At 33.5% G+C, this 21465-nt stretch overlaps 1 protein-coding gene across 4 annotated transcripts in view; it reads left to right on the top strand.

Annotated features, from left to right (window-relative positions):
* The window catches only part of LOC113513395 (sodium-coupled monocarboxylate transporter 2), a 68109-nt gene extending 52389 nt beyond the window's left edge, over positions 1-15720 (top strand). For all 4 annotated transcript variants that reach the window (XM_031908102.2, XM_026897388.3, XM_052896901.1 and 1 more), the window contains exons 3-10: positions 1946-2088; positions 3198-3400; positions 5705-5836; positions 7627-7986; positions 8378-8508; positions 9476-9726; positions 9951-10090; positions 11214-15720. In XM_031908102.2, the coding sequence (XP_031763962.2) occupies positions 1946-2088; positions 3198-3400; positions 5705-5836; positions 7627-7986; positions 8378-8508; positions 9476-9726; positions 9951-10090; positions 11214-11595 (1742 nt within the window). In that variant the 3' untranslated portion in view covers positions 11596-15720. The remainder of the gene's footprint in view (positions 1-1945; positions 2089-3197; positions 3401-5704; positions 5837-7626; positions 7987-8377; positions 8509-9475; positions 9727-9950; positions 10091-11213) is intronic.
* Positions 15721-21465: the final 5745 nt, after the last annotated feature.

Raw genomic sequence — 21465 nt, 5'->3', positions numbered from 1 at the left:
AACCTCTCTGCCGTGATTGTCTCTAGAGACTACAGTATGAGGTTTTTCAAAAAGGGTTTTTTTTATAACACAGCTGTCAAACGAGCATGCGGCTCATCTGATGGTAAGTGACTACCGCCGCATACCAACTGCATTGCATGTGTACTGCCAGCCTTTTAAAAGGGAATTAAATAAAGATTTCTTCAGGGTCGGTAAAATGCACATAATGCACAAAAAAATGCACTCTAGTGTTGCAAGCGTCTATAAAATACATTGACCGTTTACTATTAGACGGGCTGTATGCTTGTTTATCACCTTCGTGGTATAAAAAAAATATCGCCTAACCCAAATAAAATACGAACTAGTTTAGCTCCTTTTTTAAGTCACTTAAAATCAATCTAATTAATCAATAATTTATTTGCATAAACATAGGTGGAGTTATAAGTTTGATGTTACAGAAAGTACGGTATGTTTCACCATCATAAGGTATACAAATTATTAATTATTCAAAACATTAATTAAATATAATAATGTGGATGTCACCATACCGCATGACGAGAACCTCGTGAAAGACGAAATCGAGAAAAAGAGAAAATATCTCGACCTGGCTCACGAGGTGACCGAAATATGTGGAGTGACGTACACCGAAATCATTCCAATCGTTTTGTCGGTGAACGGTCTTATCCCAACCAGACTGGAACAACATCTCAGACGGTTGGGATTCCGAGGCGGCTCACTCCCGGGAAAGATGTAGAAAGCGATGCTCTTAGATTCTGCCCGCATTGTACGCCGGTTTCTCTCCCTGGAGCCCTGAACCTCGGCCGACTGTGCTTCTGCCGGGGGTTAGTTTGCCATCTCCTCTCCTTAAAGAGGGGAGATGTGAATTTTTGTAAAATTAAAAAAAAATAATAACTTTATACAATACAATTACATTACACAAATGAAACATAACATTTATTAAGGTAAAAATTGCAATAATAATCAGTACTCTATTAACTGTACAATATTATAAATACTAAATTTTACATTCTATTAAATTTACATATACTGCACTTAAATTTAAATTTTTTATCATTAAAAAATTTGTCAATACTATAATTTTTTTCCAATAAATATTATATTTATTATTTTAGCAGTTAACTGTCCCCTGCTGATCATAAGCATTCTCCATAAGGGGAGTTTGGCCAGTAGTTGCCACGCTTGGCAGGCGGGTTGGTAACCGCAGTTAGGCTTTTACAGATGTTTTAAGAGGGATGCTGCTGTCCATGTCTCGTCCTCCCTAAGTCGCCTCTAACAACAGCCACAGGAAAGGACGTAGACGGCACTTATTCGATGTTTCATTACGAAGAACAGAGATGGCTAAGCAGGCTCCCCCCCTATCTCTTGCATTGAAACTACTAAATGATATTTTGAGCCAGTATCCACAATTAGATGTATTTGCCTCCAAATTGCTGGAATTTCGTCAAGTGACTACAGAGTATTTGTGTTCAGACGTTTTTTGTTTGAGTTAAATCTTTTTATATTATTTTTGTTATTTTTATATAATATTCCTTTTTATATGTTATTGTACTCATGCTTTTCTGGGTGAGCGTATTGGAAGACTGTAAGGCTCACCTAGTGGATGTAATAAATAAATAAATGTAGGAAATATTTTTAATGTATTCAATATTTCTTGTAACGGAACGTAGAATGAACGAGAATGAACGAATGTGCAATGAGTGAGTGAGATTGACAGATTGAAAAGATCAGATTCATTCTTGCTACGGTGTTCTAGATAGATGGTGAACGGTGTTGTTTTTGAATAATTTTAAGAAAAATTTTAAATACATAGTAAAACGGAGCAACTAATTTTCATTTTGAAAACATTTGGTCCCACATATATGTATATATAATAATAAATAATATATATATAATTTTATATAGTAAAAATAATAGTAATAAGTAAGAAATAGACGTTTTCTTGCAGGCTTTCCATCGGAGCTGGTGTACCGAGGGTCTGCCATGTGGGAGACGCTGTATGGCATCGTGCTGGCGTTCCCTCTCGTGTGTTTCCTCTTCGTTCCTGTCTATTATAGACTCCATACTAATTCCGTTTACGAGTATTTACAGGTAAGAACTTACTTATTCACTCTTTATTGCATTACATAAAGAATAATAAAAGATTTATATATATAATATTGTATATCTAGAATAAGTTTACTATTGTAATCTTTTGGAGGAAATAATAAAGAGTATCTATCTATCTATATACACTAGCTGTTTCTCCCGGCGTTGCTCGCTTCTATGTAGTTCCCCTATATCATTACCATTGGAACTCTTCATAAATCCGGTCTTATATTGTATTATATATACTTAAATAATAATTACGTACTTAATAAACTATCTTCATAAAGTTTCAGCCAATTTAACTGATCGGTTATTTGTAGCATTTTATATGTGATTCTTTAGATTGATGTAACGTTTTTATCTATGAACCGATTGAAATAAAGCAAACATTAAATGTTAAATGAAGTTAACTGTAACGCATTAGTGAAAACTATATTCAAATCGGTTAAGCCGTTTCTGAGATTAGCCCGCACAAACGAACAGACAAAAAGGCAAAAATTCTAGAAAACAAAATTGCAAACAAACTGACCGTCTACGTAATGCAATGTGGTAACCGTCGCCTATAGACTTTTCTATATATCATTATGAATATTACAGAACACACTATGCTATTTCTATAACTTAGTTTCTCAACCGACTTGGAAAAGTTCTTAATTTAATTGTGTTTTTTTTGAATATTTGCTAAACTATGATATATAATTAATTGAATGAATGAATGAGTATACTTTATTTGCATTATACAATATAGGAAATAAGCAAGACAATTTACAAACACAACGATACAATTGTATAAGTACAGTGAGGCGGTCTTATTGCTGAGAGCAATCTTTTCAAGGCAACCTTAGGGTAATGGACTAATTGTTGTACAAGTAGGTATGATAGTACTGTATAATTAAAAAAGTACCTTTATCAAATAAAAACAGTTATAAATCGATTTGAAAAATACTGTCTTATCTAAAGTGATATATTTTCAAATTGTTCTCATACAAATTTTATTAAAAACAATTCAGTGATTTAGTTTTAAATCGAAATTACTTGTTTTGTCATAGTCGAACTTATAGTTTAAGTCAGTTTTTTTTTTATTTTGGACCCTAAATCTGTGTAATTTACAGATGCGTTTCAATTCAATATGGGTGAGGAGGCTCGCTGCCGCCACCTTCGTGGTGCGACAGATCCTCAACCTGTCGGTGACGGTGTATACCCCTACCGTGGCACTGCACGCGGTACTCGCCCTCCCGCATTGGGGCTCAGCGGCCATGTTGACCGCAGTCGCTATTGTGTTCAACCTGCTGGGAGGATTGGCAGCTGCTATCAGGTAAGCTACTCTCTAGCTAGCTACAAACTTCCACTATCTGTTATTATTATTATTTGCTAGCTAATTTTAACCCGCGTAACTTCGTCTTCAATGGAAACTCTCAAAGGGCTAAATTTGTTTACTAAATGTGTAAATGATGGACTAACTGTTTTTTCATCTCACCTATTATCATTCACTAGTGCCCCGTCAGTGTATACGTAAGCGCAGGTGGGGCTACCGCTCCATTGTCATCCATTACAAAAAAAGACAGTATACGCCGGCAGGGCATCAGTTAGGGATGATAGGTGAGAATGAAAAGGCAGGTCAGTTAGCCCATCGTGGTGAATAGGTCTAGAATGCAGCATGATGGCTTCTAGGGGTGACCACATGGTGGTAGCAAGCCCAAATTAATAATGTACATAAATAACCATGTTTTTTCGTGGATGTCGTAAGAGGCGACTAAGAGAGGCGAGCGATGGGAAGCAGCGTCCCACTTAAAACATCTCCAAAGCCTAACTGCGGTTGCAAATCCGCCAGCCAAGCGTGGCAACTACTAGTAAAACCCCCCAAGGGGGAGGCTTATGTTCAGCAGTGGACAGTTGAAGGCTGATATGATGATGATGATGATGATGATGATAGGCATCGCCTGGTTATAATTTTATTATAATAGTAAGATTAAGTTGACAATATAAAGAACTTACTTTATTCACAACTTCACACTTTTGGTTCAAAAGTCGCTTTAGTATCTGTGGTTTTGTGGTTATTTGAAGTTCTAAGTTAAAGGTCGTTAGCTAGAATAATAACATATTTACTGAACTCCAGAGACATAACGAGATGAACTGTGGAAATAACTTGGAAAAAATATAAACGTCCTTGACTACGACCATTTAGATATATTATTTGTAGTTGTAAAAGAAGAAGATAAAAAATCATACTTAATTTTTTTTTTACAAAAATGGCAGATTGTTATAATGACAAATTTACGTATGTATGTTGCAGTCAAAACTCTTAACCAGTCAAAGTAAAATAAATCAAAAGTACTTTTGACCGTATTCGAGTATTCTGAAACTTCCCTACGGTTGACTGGGAGAGAATGCTTTAAGTTTTAAGTTCGCCATGTACACATATTTGTACTAATGAATAAATAAATAAATATATGAACTTTAAGACAAGTCCAAAATTAAAATTCTAAATATATTTAAAGTCTATTTTCAAAATATCCATTGTTACGTGTGAGAACTGTGAGTGATTTGTCCATTTTTTGTGTGTCCTCATATGTAATATTGTCTTAACGAGACGGGGATTTTTTGACAAAATAAAATATGATTCATCTGAAATTACATTTGACAATACAATAATGATGTACAGCGAATTATCTAAATAAGAAACAGTTATTTGGAACGTTGTTAAACTACAATTAAACTTGCGTCAGTTTGCTTTAGTTACATGTAAATAACCAAATTAGATTAATGGTTTCCGATTAATATCTTATTTTAATATTATATACTAGGTTTTTTGATAATTCCGACTTAAACTTAATACGATATTATACGTGAAAAACCACGAATAACATCTAGTATTTGTATAAATTTGAAATTTTCTTAGGAAAGGAAAAAAAGGGTTTACGCGAGGAAAACACAGCTTAAATGAAAATAATGGTGGGAAGTTATTTAATAATTTCCCTAAATACTTATGTATCTGCATTATGTAAATTAAGGTTTTTTTTTTATACAACTTAGAATGGCAAATAAGCTGACGGCCCACTTGATGGAAAGTGGTAACCGTTGCCTATAGACATGAGCAGTACCATGGACATAACAGAGTATATTGTTTCGCCCATGATAACCCCCATGTGTTGCCATTCCTGAGGACTCAGGTGTTATTCCTCTGTACCCAGTAAATTCACGCCATATCCCTGTTGATTTTTATATAAGCCTCACCCCTTGGTAGGTTTCGCCAGTAGTTGCCACGCTTGGCAGGCGGATTTTCAACCGCAGTTAGGTTTTAGAGATGTTTTAAGAGGGACGCTGCTGCCCATCCCTCGCACTCCTTTAGTCGTCTCTTACAACACGCACGGGAACGAAATCGGTGACCCATTTCGTGGGACTTTTTATTGTTTCCTCCAAAAGATTACAATAGTAAACTTATTATAAATATAAACAATTACAAGACATAACAATGAGAAAACAATGGGCGACCTTATCGCTAAGAGCGATCTCTTCCAAGCAATCTTTGGATGGAGAGGAGTAATTATAAACTGTTTATTTAATTATATATATTATATATAAATATATTTTCTTTAAATGTTCAAATATTATCTTTCAGAGCTGACGTGATACAAACAACAACAATGATTCTAGTGAGCGCCGCGTTCATAATACAAGGAACTGTTCGCGCTGGCGGACCACAGAATGTAGTACAAGGCAATATAGCGGGGGGCAGGCTCCAGTTTTTCAAGTGGGTATTATTTCTATTTATCTATTTATATTTATTTGCATGCCACATGGTACATATTAGTTGTTACAGTAGTGTAATAAGTAAGTACAAAGAGAGATAGGATTGTTAGTAATGCGGACTACCAGTTTCAATGCTAGCAATACATCCTCTCAGGTCGACCTCCATGCGGTCCTCCCTGGAAACCATCGTGCTGAATTCTTATGTATTCATCACGACGGGCTAACTGACCTGCCTTTTCACTCTCACCTATCATCCCTCACTGGTGCCCCGCCAGTGTATACCGTTAGCGCAGGCATTATCACCCATTTCCACACAATCACCTACGATGGTTTCCAGAAGGAATTGCGTGGAGATCGATCTGATAGGGTATATTGCTAGCAGTAGGGCTGTTCTTTTCTCTTCTCTTAACAATTCTTTTCCCCTCTATGAATCTGTTTGTTTGTACGTTAGCGTTCATGAGGAAATGGTTGAACTGTAATGAAAAAGTGTGTATTAAAGTAATTATTGGTCAATATAAAGATTATAGGAATTAAAAAAAAATACCCGTCAAAGAATTTAAAATGTTATTTCTTTAATATTATCATAAAGTGACAACAAAATAAAACAATAGTGAAAGTTGACTATCTAAATAATAACAAAGCAAATAAAAATACAAACAGTCTAACGTGGAACTTCCTTTTTTTGAAGTTGCTTATAAAAATAAAAAAAAAAAATACTATAAAAACATAAACGAAGTCGCGTACATAAACAGTAGAAAACAAAATGAAGCAATTAAACTCGTATCATGTCAATATTATTTGCAAAAAGTACGTATTTTTCCACAAAATGTAAAAAAATAAGTGTTTTTTTTTTTATTTTAGTAACGTTATCAGTTATGTGTTCAAAGTACCACCTAGTGCCAACAATCACTAGTAATAACAAATTAAAGTCATGTTATAAAAAAAGTAGTTGCGGGTTCAGTCCTCGCGCGATACAAATCTTTGTATTTATGAAAATGTCCAATAACGAGGAGAGATAAGAGATAATAATATATTATATTTGTATATTAATAGTATATTTGTTATTCATATATATTTATTTATATATACGTTTATATATGTAATTTTAGTATGTATGTATATCAATAATTACTAGTACCGCATTCGAGTATTCTGACACTTCCCTATGGTTGACTGGGAGAGAGTAGTGAGTGGGCAGTAGTAGTATATTCAAGCAGTGAACATTTAACAGCCGATATCATGATGATGATGATGATGATGATGAGTACATTTGTATTGATTTGGTTTTTTTTTCACGCATAAAATGTATGTAATTATAAAAATAAAACTGTCTTTTTTTGAATGATTGATAATGGAATGATAACCCCGCCTGCGCGGTATATTCTGGTGGGGCACCATTATGGAATGATAGGTGAGAAAAAGAAAAAAAAGGCAGACAGAATTCACCTGGAATTCAGCACGATGAGACTGGTAGTCAACATTACTAACCCCCCCCCCCCTCCCCTTAATAAAACTATGTCAGATATAATTACGAATTTAATAGTTTTTTTTTATGCAACTTAGAATGGCAAACAAGCTGACGGCCCACCTAATGGAAAGTGGTAACCGTCGCCTACAGACATGAGCAGTACCATGGACATTTTCTCTCTGGTAAAAAATTATGACAATATATATGTGGTGGCTTAGAACTGTTTTTTATGGGAGAGATCTATGTTCAGCAGTGGTTAAATGGCAGTTGGTATGGTGACGATGATGAAAAAATTATCTCCTATTCTCCATTTTTAATTACAGGTTCACTGGAGACCCGACAGTGCGTGTTGACACCCTCTCAGCGTTCATTGGCCAATTATTCATGTCTCTATCCATATATGGATGTCAACAGACCTTCGTCCAAAGATACTGCTCCTTATCCAATGAGTCCAAAGTGAGGAGGATGCTCCTAGCCAACGTGCCAGCAGTCAGCGTGTTATTCAGTTTATCCTGGATCGTTGGGATGGTACTGTACTCTGTGTACCAGTACTGTGATCCTTTTGCGTCTGGGAGCATCGCGGCGCCGGACGAAGTCCTGCCTTATTATGTCGAAGACCAGTTCTCTTTCTTGCCCGGTATGCTGGGTCTATTTCTGGGCAGTCTTTTCAACGGTGCACTGAGGTGAGATACAGCAATTTATTTGCGATGTAATTTAGAGAAATTTTATTATTGTAAAAGTTTTTAATCACCACATCACCAAAGCCTAACTTGCCAAATCTCTTGCCCAAGTGTAACAACACTTAGCAACACCCTCCCCCCCCATGGCAAAGGCGGTCTATGGGGGAGGGCTATATGTAGTAGTGGACAATTACCGGCTGGTATGATGATGGTGAATAATGTTTAAAGGTGTTATCATTAATTTCTTTTGCCATCTTTCGGAAAAGTTGATTTTTTTACTAACTCTTGTATATCTGATGATTGCATTCTTTAATCAATTACCCAATGATATGGACTTCCATAAAATAACACCTAATGCAGTGAAATTTATTTAATAAATAAATTCGGTTTCCAGTTTCTTGGTTTCCAATGTAAACTCATTGGCAACTGTGACGTGGGAGGACTTCGTATCCGCCGCTCCGGCTTTCAAGGGCACCACTGATAAACAGCAACTGACTGTCATCAAGATCATTGGAGTTGTTTATGGTTAGTCCTTTTTTCTTAATGTTTTTTTTATACAACTTAGAATGGCAAACAGGCTGACGGCCCACCTGATGGAAAGTGGCGACCGTCGTCTATAGACATGAGCAGTACCATGGACATAACAGAGTATACTGTTACGTCCATGATACCCCCCATGCGTTGCCATTCCTGAGGACTTTTATAAAATTTACAAGCTTTGAAGGAATTTGTTTAGAGACTTTTCTCGATAGGGACGAAAAACCGATTAGGGTGTTTCAATTTTGGCCATAGAGTTAGAATCACGGTTTTGCTTTTTCATTCTATCCCAACCTCGATCGACCAAAGGCAAGATTTGTTTTAAAAACCCTCGTTAATAATTCAAGCATTTAGTCCCACTAATGGTAAATACTGACTATTCTATGAATACTTGGGATACCAAAGATATTACTTAGACGTTGCAGACTTTTGGATCATGAATATATTGAGTAACCAACACCCAATAATTTTACTAAGATATCTTAATCTTCAAACCGAAAGACAGTATGCAAGTAAAGCGAATTTCAGGGAAGAATAATAAATGAGCCTTAAGTACTTAAGCACATGTCTTTGTACTGGATCTAGTAAACTTACTAATTCTCTTGATTTTTGATTCTTCTGCTGGTGTCTTCAATGCGGATTGTTTCATAGAACTCTTTATAACTGTAGAGCAACTTAGAGCTTGGAGATTTCAAATATATTTTAGCAATATAAAACAAAATCGGGTTAGAGTCGGGTTGGTCAGTTTATGGCTCTTATAAAAATGAAGAGCACTTCACGATTGTATCAATCACCTAATCCTTTAATCAGAAGATCTTGTGTTACAAGAAATCAAGGTAAGAACCGGGAAATGATACGACCGGGAATTGAATCCGGGACATTACGTGTATTAATGTGTCTACCAGTGAATATAATGTCTTCAAATAGCTCAAAGTATTCGTTTGTCTCTTTCCAGCAATACTCATCATGTGCCTCTCGCTCTGCGTCGGAATAGTGGGGGGCGTTGTGGAAGGGTCACTGCTTGTGACATCTGCAACCTCTGGGGCCCTTCTGGGGGTGTTCATACTGGCCACCATATGCCCAATGGCTAACGGGAAAGGAGCTACCATTGGCATGCTGGCATCGCATTTTATCACCACCTGGATGGCAGCTGGCCGGCTGATGTATGTGGACAAAAGTGTAGCGATGCTGCCTTTATCCGTAGAGGTAAAAATAATTAAATTTATTAACATAATTTACGAGAGATTTTTGAGATTACCAAATTATAGAAACACCGGAAATTCAAACACACATGATCAGCAACGTGCACGTGACACCCCTAGTGTTGCAGACGTTCATAATCTACAGTGACCGTTTACCATCAGACAGATATAATATTATAATAAATTCAAAAAAATATGATTTACATATAAAAATAAATTTAATTCCAGAACTGTCCAAATTCAACTAAAAGCTTGTACAATGTCAAACCTCTACCTATTGGAGTGAACGAGACACTATTGCAACTGGCACCGCTGTTCCAAGCCATGAATCACAGCCATCCTGTCAAGAAACCGGCCGAGTCTGTGATGTAAGTATAGGATATTATGATTCATTATCAACATTGCCTTTTCTTATATATAGATATACACTTAAATTGTATAGATACAGTGTCTCCATACAAATGCTTTGCCAAAACAGGTCAACTTTAGCCATGTGTGTGTGTGAATAGGGTTGCCATAACGTACATATATTATTGAGTATGTTGGAGAAATTATATTGTAAAATTAAATTGAATATTAAAAAACGATAAAATAATTACCAATATGTTTATAATAACATAATAAACAGTGTATATAAAACATGTTTTCATTTTTAAATAATTGAAAATGGCCACCTTTTTATTTAAGATATGTATGTGTATATACATTTTTTTTATAATATTAATTTGAAACCAATACGTACTTATGCTTATTTATATTATATCATAAAAATTTGTTTCCAAATTATATTTAATTTTTAAATATAAATAATAATTAAAAAGTACATCTGGTCGATGGTCTGACCATACCCTGTAAAAGCATTTTTTTTAATTTTTTTTTATGCAACTTAGAATGACAAACAAGCTGATGGCCCACCTGATGGTAAGTGGTAACCGTCGCCTATACACATGAACATAACAGAGTATACTGTGCCATTCATGATACTATTCAAGCATTGCCATTCCTGATAATTATAATAATTTATTCAAAGTTTTCCTAATAAATTATAATAACTAAATTAATGTTTAATGTTGTATTAAATTAAAATTTAATAATTAAATAAAAATTAATGAATAAATTGTATTTAAAATAAGGTGCAATTTTTTAAAGAACCTCTTCTGGTTTACACACAATGTATTAAAGTATTTTTTGTAATAAGTTTAAAATTTATAATATTATTGTAATAAATGAAGAAGTAATATTTTATTTACAATTTTTACATTTTACATTATATTCAATAATGTAAATACATATCTGTCACGCTTGTCTCCTATTAGGGTAGGCAGAAACCATGGATAATAATGACCAATCTGTAATATACATGGTACTGTTCATGATTACGGCGACGGTTACTACTGTCCATCAGGCTGGCCCTTAGCTTGTTCGCTATTCGAAATTGCATAATAAAACTATAATGTAAAAAATTTATTCAAATATGTATATTTTTTTCAGAACCTCCGGTTTACACACAATGTATTCAATTTCCTACATGTGGTACGCGGTGATTGGAACAATCACATGTGTGACACTTGGTGTTATAATCAGTCTAATCACGGCCAAAGACACAGATATGTACGACGAGCGACTTCTACATCCGCTAATTGCTAAATTATCAAGAAAATGGCCTGGACGCAAACGTCAGTACACTAGTGACAAAGCAGAGAAGGTTCCAGAACAGAAAGACACATCGGAGCAAACTGAAGAGACTGTGGTTGAAAGTGTGCAGGAAATCAACGAAGTGAAGCCCACTCCGGTGAATGTAAACAATAGTAGACTATTCGACGCGTACGAGACTAGAACTCCGTCCCCGCTCCCGGAACGGACCAAATTGTGATGTAGAATTGTTTTTGACAATTAATTTGCCATTGCCATGTTTAGGCTGTGTATATTTTAGGTGTTCTAGATGTAATGTTAATGAAGTTTTTTTTTTAGTAAAGTGCCATTGGTTTATGTGGAAATAAACCAACCATAATCATAAACCACGCAAAGTAAAAGTTAAACCATGCAATGCGAAAGTCTAAAAGTTAAAAGCGATATTAATGGGTCAAAGTAAGAAAGTGTTTACCTGAACTTGGTGTTATCTTGCCGAAGTTCATAGTACTGGTTATTTTATTAGAATTACTTTGTTTAATTTTGCTAACTTTAGTATGTGTGTAATTGCCAACATTTAAAGATTTACCACCACTATTACTACCAGAAGTTTCACAATTTTCCGTATTAGCAATTAACCTCCGACTGCTATTTTATTCACGCATATTTTGCGTCACGTGTTTCACCTCTAAACGAGGCATCTTCAGGCATATTATTAGAAACTGCTGGAAGCCTTGTCCGGCCCTTCTGCGAAAGTGTTAACTTTTCCGCACCCAAAATGCAAAAGTTTTTTTGCAGAAATTTCCAAGTGGTAATCGGAGATTGCCATGTAATCCCGGTATAGAATAGGCCACCCCTTCTATTTTCGTGGGTGTCGTAAGAATCGTCTAAGAGAGGGCGAGTGATGGATAGCAACGTTTCTCTTAAAAAATCTCTAAAGCCTAACTGCGGTTGTCAATCGGCCTGCCAAATGTGGCAACTACTGGCAAACCCCCAAAGAGGAGGCTTATGTTCACCAGTGGATAGTTGAAGGCTGATATGATGATGATGAATCGGAGATTCATATTTTTGTACAATATCTTTTGTTTTATTTTTTATAACTATGTAATTTCATTTGATTGCATGAATTCAGTTGTTAATTTACATGTGTCATAAATGACACAAATAAAGTGTTTATCTATTTATTTATCTATTTTAATGGCTAATATGGAATGTTGTGAAACTTCTAGTGTTCAATCTTTCAGTGTTGGCAGTCACACACATACTAACGGTAGTGGAATTAAACAAAATAATTCTAATCAAATAACTATAGTAAGAAAAGTCCGAGCGTCGTGATTGTTAATTTTCTTAATGGGCATTTATTGAAGCGATAACTCGAAAATCAAAACAAAATTTATCTCAATGATACTCGTATTAAATGCTCCTTGATTTTTTTTATTCTACTGTAGTTTGTGAAAGTTATTTGTTAAAAAACAACTCGGCATAGGTTAGAAAGTGCGGATTTAAATTTCGTTCGCTTTGAAATTTATTTGATTGCTCAATAGTTATGAGTTTCATGTTTTAATTTTTCAAAATTTTTATTATAATTCACCATTTTGAAATGCACACAACTATAGATGGGTAATATCCGATATCTAGCCCATTGCGATATCGATCATACTAGTTGGACATCTATATTCATTATGAGCGGGTTCTTTTTTTCCATATTATATATTGGATATTTTTTTTATACAACATAGAACGGCAAACAAGCTGACGGCCCACCTGATGGAAAGTGGTAACCATCGCCTATAGACATGAGCAGTACCATGGACATAACAGAGTATAATGTTTCGCCCATGATACCCCCCATGCGTTGCCATTCCTGAGGACTCAGGTGTTATTCCTCTGTACCCTGTAAATTCACGCCATATCCCACCCTTCAAACCGGAACACAGCCATGCAAACACAACTGCTTCACGGTTAAAACACGAATGGGACAGAGGTACCCAAGCAATCGACTTTTGTACAAAGTCTCCCTCTGGTTATTGTGTTATTGGGGCAATATATGTATAGATATTGTCATTATAATATATAGGTATTACTATACATTACCCACCTTTATATACAATGATTATTTTAATTTCACACAACAGGTGTTTAAATGGAACTGACATATGTAATTATTTTATTATATATGTATATTTTTATAAAAAAAAAAATGTTTTAAATAGCCTCACATTTTCGTTGCCGTATGTAAAATTATGATATTATTAAATCGTTAAATATATTAAAACGAATATCTTCAGATGTATAGGTAATATATAGTCAGTTGTTATGCTCGGATAATCTTAGCGTTCAAATGAGATTTACTGTCTAACAATACAATGTAAATCTAAGTACACAAAATGATTAAAAATTCTAATTGACAGTTAGGAGACTTTTGTTTTATATTTCATAATTGTAATTTGTTAAATATTTCAAAATATAAAAAAAAAAATTAGTAATATAAAATGTTCTATTTAAGCAAATGTATTGAAAAAATAAATATAATATATTTTTTGCTAATAAACACTTTATTATGATATTAGAAATATTGTAGTGGCACGTGGTTTAAATGGCATGTAAGCTGACTTACATTAGGTGCTTTTTATGTATATAATATAATGTATTACATGTGATGTCGAATTACATTGGTACGTAGGTGGCCTTATGCGTTTATAAATAAAGACTTATGCCGTTAGTCTTAGGCCAATAGGCTAAGTTATTTATTAAATAGGCCATAAAGGCTTATATCGTTCCTAAATAAAGTAAATAATTATTTTTCGTTACTTGTTTATATGGATACATTCTATAAGTGATATTGTTTGATAATGTATGTACTATTTATTTATTTAACTCTTTATTGCACCATAAACAAAAATATACAATGCCAAGTGAATAATTTAAGTGAAATACAGTAACATAAATACAGATTGAAATATACACATAAGAGTACAAAAGGCGGTCTTATCGCTAGGGCAATCTATTACAGACAACCTTTGAACTATTTTACAGTTTAAAAAAAATAGTAGTAGTAAATATATAATGAGATGATTATGCAAATAAAATGAGAGACACTCTCAACTGTATATTTCGAATGTGTAAAATAATGTCAGTAATATGGTTTTACACATTTGATATTGGTAGACTTAATGTAAATACTACTTATATAATGTAATTATACAAATTAATAATTAATATAAAATCTTATTTGAATTTTCATCATAGTTTTCTTAGGATATTCTGTATAATGAACTGATTGAATAAACATCACAATCGTATGTTCGTTTACATTAATTGCTACTTTAGTGTAAAATATTTATTTAAAGAATATTTTATTTTTAATGTAAAAATGTAAATATATTTTTTTTTATAAAATAATATTTTAAAAATGATATTAATATTATTTATTATACAACAAAGTTTATTTAGAGACAAAAAAAGGTGGATAGATCTCATCTTTTAAGTTTGTAAAAACCACAAATCAGGACAATATCTTTGTTATTCGATAATATTAAATTCATGAATAAATATATTTACTGTATTATAATAAATAATATATGTATTACTTAATTATTATCATGTATATAAATTATTGTTTGAAGTCATACCTTATATAGTTATATTTTATTCCTCCTTATATATATTAATTGTAGTATATTTGTCTGTCGTAGTATATAATTATATTATTTTATATTTATTTTCACGCCCTCTATAATAGTAAAGATAAAAATTTATTTGATTTAAAATCAAATATGAGATTAATGAAAAGACAAAATTAAAACATTACTTAAAAATAAATAATACACGTTTGAAATAAGGACTTAATAAATCAATAATTAAATTTTAAATATAAAGTTATGGATTTTATTGCGATTTTTTATTATTAATCATTAATTTTGTCATTATTTAGTTTTGTTATTGAAAAATCACTGATGAACAATGTAATTGCATTTTAGGCGCCAAATGGATATGAGAACTTTTAATTTACATTTTCAAAAAAATTTAATTATTTGGTGCCTGAAGATCTTTTATAGATTAGTGTTGGTGCTACACAATTTTTTTTTGTAAATGTTTATTAAAATAATGTACATATACTATATGTAATATGTACTATATATATTACATTACATTACATTACACTGCATTACATTACGCTACGACTACATTACATTCTTCTTTAGTTTTCATCTCTCGTGTGCCTTTATGAAGTCATTGTGATGATTGTCAGTATTAAGTACTTTTGTAAAGTCGAAGAGCGAGTACGATGTACTTATTTATTTTGTAAAGATTTATGTAAGATTAATAAATATTAAAAGATAACCAAATAAATTATATTATTAAAACATTTTCTAGTTTTATTAATGAACTATGTGTGTAATTTTTGGTTTTGTCTGCATCAAGGTAAAAAACACTGTATTCGTCGATCCAAGATATGTAATCTAATCAGTGTACAAAATTTTATCGCAAACTATCGTCATCATCATTTCAGTCTTTAACTGTCCGTTACTAAACATAGGCCTCCCTTTATTTGGGGGGTTTTTCTAGTAGATACTAAGTTTGGCAAGCAAGTTGACAACCGCAGTTAGGCTTTGGTGATGTTTAAAAAAGGACGCTGCTGTCCATCCTTTACACATTACGTTCCCTTAGTCGTCTTTTACGATATCCACGGGAAAGAAAGGAGTAGCCCATTCTATGCTGGGATCACATTGTTTTTTTTTTAAATATACTGAGTAACAAACATCGAAACTGGTTATTTGATTAGAATGATTTTGTTTAATTCCGCCACCATTGGTAAGTGTGTGACTGCCAACACTTAAAGACTGACTATCAATATTTTTCGCGCATATTTTGTGACACATGTTCACCTAACCAGACATCTTGAGGTGGAAAGGGATTGTTAGTAATGGAGACTATGAATCCCATTGCTAGCAATATACCCAACCAGGTCGACTACCTCGCAGTTCTCCCTGGAAACTATCATGGTTAATTCCTGATGAATTCATCATGATGGGCTAACTGGCTTGTTTTCATTCTCGTCTACCACCCTTCACTGGTGCTCCGCCAGCGTATCCCGTTAGCGCAGACGGCGTTACCATACCATTTTCACCCATCAAAAAAAAACCAGGCATCTTGAAGTAAATTATTAGATAATTGCTTGGAGCCGTGTTGCCGTATTTATATCTTTTTAGCGGAGTGAGTGATATTGTCTTGAAATAACTCATTGCGACATTTCGACAATGTGTTACTATGTTTGCCAAGGAGAATGTTGCACACATACTGTTGGATTGACAATTGTTGATTAATTTATTAATTCCTATTAATAACCAAATAATCGGATGAATTATTCTTATTATAGCGTCTTGATTAACTTTTATTGAAACAGATCATAGTAGGATAATTGTTTCTTGTAAGCACTTCAATAGATGGTAACAGCGCCTGTGCTAACGGTATACGCTGGCAGGGCACCAGTGAAAGATGATGAGATGAAAGGGCAGGTCAGTTAGCCCATCATGATGAATACACCTGGAATTCAGCACGATGGTTTCTAGGGGGGACCACGTAGAAGATGACCTAATAGGGTATATTGCTAGAAATGGGACTGATAGTCCCATTACTGATAATCCCTTTCCCCTCTAGTTTTCTTGGGGGGTGGAAGGGGATTGTCAGTGTTCAAAATAAAGCCTTAATCTCTTTGTAATAAAACACAGATTGTTTACAATATTGGAATCCGTCAATATTATTTTCCTTCCACCTTAGTTTAACGAATAAAAAGTACCGACTGAATGGTGGCGTGTACGCTTGTTCCTGTAAAATAAATGTAATTTGTGTAGTTTTAAACTGTATGTGCCCTGAAGAACCTGTAAGAATTTGTGTGTGCGTGCATATACGATTTGAGGAAGAACTGCAGATCATCAACAGTAGAAAAACTCACGAAACCGATGCCAGGTTAGTCCCCCTCGACAGATAGAATCTTTTCTTATAAAACGCTTGCACTGCGGTGTTTTATCTTACAGTCAGTAATGAGAAGGAATAGAATAGAATAGAATAGAATAGAAATCATTTATTCAAATAAACTTACATTGAAGCACTTTTGAAAAGTCATTACATTTTTTTTTAATTTACCGCTCGTTCGGAAAGCTGTCTCATCACAAGAAGAACGAGCAAGAAACTTGCGTGATGCTCTTTTAAATAATTTTATTATTATTTTACATTTTTAAGTTTAATTGTGTGAATACAAACCACCAATTAGCACTAATTCAATTAAATACTCAAAAAGAAAAAAAAAAAAAAAAAAAATTGAATACATAACCAACTGGTTAAACAATTAATAAGAGGAAATCAGTCATAGTGATTAGAGCAGACCAGTCCCTACAAGCAGCACCCGTTCACGAGTATGACGGATGAGCCAGCCATCACTGCGCTCGACCATATTTTAGGGAGCCCAATGACCCGGCCCACCACGCCGCCACAAGTCTGGACATTTTAGTGAGCATGACTACTCAAAACACTAGACCACGTCAAAGCTACTCACAATTGCCATCTGATAGTTATAGTATTCACATTTTACATAAGAATGCATGCGGCAATTAATACAAAAAACCGCTACGCTTTCATATTTCTAAAATTAATCAATTAAATCAAGAAAGCAATGAGAAAATAAAATTATAACGTTGTATGCTAATAAACTAATTATTTACTTGATATGTTGTCATCTATGAATTCGTCTATCCTGTAATAGGCTTTCTTACATAAAAATTGTTTAATATAAGATTTGAATTGCCTCTCTGTCAGATTTAATGCAGATTCCGGCAGTTTAGACGGCATTTAGCAGTCCCTTAATAATATAAGCTATCAAGTCGATCTCCACACGAACCCCCCTGGAAACCATTGTGCTGAATTCCAGATGTATATGTATTCTTTATTGCACTTAAACAATCTATGCGACGATTAGTTTAACAACTTGTTAGCAAGGGAGGGCTTATAAAATCTTATGCAATTACCATAGAATGAATTACTGATTTTGTGCAGACGGCATTTAGGTAAAATAAGCTTATTTATATTGCGTAAGTTTCTACTTGTACAGTCTTTGAGTTTTTTAAAACTCGCTAAGTTCTTCCGTGTATACATAATATTTTCATAAATGTATTGTGAAGTAACTGTGAGGATATTTGAGTCTTTAAAGCACTGACGTAATGACTCTCTTGAACCCATACCATAAATAGAACGTATGGCTCTCTTTTGTAAAACAAATATAGTATTTATATCGGCTGCTTTACCCCACAGCAGTATGCCATAAGACATTATGCTATGGAAATAACTAAAATATACAAGTTTAGCCGTCGCCACGTCTGTTAATTGCCTAATTCTTCTAATTGCATAGACGTCTTTGTTCAGAGCTCCCACTGTTGTCAAGCACCAAACAGTGAATACATTTATTAAACCTACACATCCACTTAATCCATTTCCGAAGACTTGGAGTTAAAACTTAGGTGTGGTGTGACGTCACCGCCCATTTCTTATGCAAATTCCCGAAAAGGGACACTTGCTTCGTCGACGGATTCAATTTGTGTTTCAATGAGATCCCATTTTGTTTGTGGGCGTATTCTGATATTTCTACGTTATGGTATTATATGTTTTAATTCATGCTAAGTCTCAGCGGGACAGGCAGGGGAATAGAGTGCTAGAGAAATAGAGTGCTAAAAATAACTCTATCTCTATCTCACTCTTGCATAAACTTTTGACTCCTTCCTTACATATAACGTAATCTATCTAATTATTAATTGCAGTTTGGGTTTCAGGTATGTTATTCATTATTTTAAACTGATTTAAAAATACGAGGAACTCAATAGTTTACGTTTTCAAATAGTGACGCTTGTTAGAGAAAAAATAACCAAGGGAGACTTTTAGGTAAAAGGAGTCAATAACATTCTGTTTATCATAATTTTTTTTTCACCTTATCACCATAATTCCATTAATTTTTATATAACATAGTTGCGTCAAAATTCTCTAGGTCAAAATTAAGTTCTAAATGTATCAGGGAAAAATTAAAGAAAAGATTTACACTGTTATAAAAATTAAAATAATGTATTTTAACGATTATTAAAATGGAACAAACTCTTTCCAGAATACTCCACTTACCTGCAACACTCTTGTGACGTAATGTTATATTTTGAATATGCAAATCTCACATATTAGTGGGATGTTTTAGGATATATTGTTTATGAGTAAGTTACAATATTTCATTAGTATGCAAGTTGGATATGGTATAATAAGGATTTAAGTGGCGAAAATTGAATATAGTTTATTAATATTTCTATACATTTCATTTCTTAAAGAACTCGAGAGGGAAAAAGAGAAGAGAAGAGGAGAGATAGATACACTTTATTGTTTTATTACACTTTATTTTGAACACCTTTAAAAGAGTACAAAACTAAATGAAAACAAAAATGAGAGTAGAACTATTATTGTAGTTGTGTAAAATAAATCCACTTGTTATTTTGGCTATTTTATAAAAAAAATATAACTTCAAAATCAATTTTATTGTCCAACAGTAATGTATAAATAGATTGATTGAAATCATGAAATTTGAGATATGTCAAATTTCGTTATGAAATTTTGAGCTTTTTAAGCACTAAAAAAAAAACAAGTGAACGTGATTAAATCGTAAAACACAACTATTTATTTATATAACATATTTATATATATATGACATATTTTCTTATGTAAATAATTGAAGTAAAAAATTTCACATTTGAAACAAGCACCATACAGCCGCGATATATTTTTTTTTTATTATAACTAGTACCACTTGGTCTAACGATACTATGCATCCAATTCTGTTAATGTGTTTAAAATCTATACTATAATAAAGAGATTCACGTATATACGTACATACATGAACCCTTAAAATATTACATAAATTTTTTGGGCAGCCATGTAAAAAACAGACTTCCATATTTATAATCTTAGTAGGGATTACAAAGGAAATAAAAACGAGATTGGAAAATCGATATTACGGGTACCGCTGGAATGAAATAAAGAAGATTTACGAGCCTTTAGTCCACCTTGCAATTGCTCTATCGGTACAAATCGTCCACATAGCAAAAAATAAATAGCGGAAGGTTCATGTAGCGAAATTTTTACTTGCACAGTGAAAAATTGATACTTTTATATACTTGTATTTAATGATAAGTCTACCTTCTCTCTATAATAATCTCTAGAATACTGTATAGAGTAAATCATACCAATCAATATCATCATAGCCATGAACTGTCCACTGCTGTATTCAGCAGGATTTATATAAGGTCCCTTATAGACTGCAATAAGGAATGGCCCTTTGGTCCATTTACAGCTCCACAGCAGGTCCACCTGCATCCATTGTCGCCCTACCTTTGAGTTCATCGCTCTTAAGAACCTCTCTTCCCCATCGGTTGTCGGTTCTTTAAGCTGTGCGAGAAGCTGAAGACCGTGCAAAATGGAATAACATCATGAGAGAGGCAACAGACACCTTTCAAGGACACGACCTTCAGTAATGAAGAGGACGAAGAGAGAGAGTGTAACTATCTCATTATCACTCCAGCTTACTTATTCTTTAAATAGTCATTCAAACAAGTAATATATAAAATTTTATCCTTTGCTTTTTTCAATTTTATAACTTTTCTGAAATCTATATTAATGTAATAAGACAGAAGAAGAACTATTTGAATGAGCTAATCTCTGGAATTGGGAATTGGAAAAAAAATGCGTTTAATAGCTCATTTCTTGAGGAAGATTATTAGCTATTCATGATATGACTATAGGCGAAGCTGAGGGATATATCTAGTTAGAGATAAACAGATCCATTAAAAAAAGAAGACACAGTCTGTTTTTGAATAAAAAAAAAAAAATATATACATCTAAACAAAGTTACAGTTATCAATTCCAACTCGTGATATTTGGGTTTATAAGTCGAAATGGTATTTAAACCATTGTAGAAACAATCATGTCAATTCAAACCATTGTTTTGTTTACTTTTTCAATTCTACAAATTGCTACTCAATAACCACTAACGCGCAGTATACAAACAGACAGCTGAACAAAAGAAATAGAA

This window comes from Galleria mellonella, unplaced genomic scaffold (genome assembly GCF_026898425.1).
Source record: "Galleria mellonella isolate WM207_F2 unplaced genomic scaffold, CSIRO_AGI_GalMel_v1 utg35, whole genome shotgun sequence".
NCBI classification, from domain to species: Eukaryota; Metazoa; Arthropoda; class Insecta; order Lepidoptera; family Pyralidae; genus Galleria; species Galleria mellonella.
Note: the sequence above shows the minus strand (reverse complement) of the source record. Positions and strands in the feature narration are given on the sequence as shown.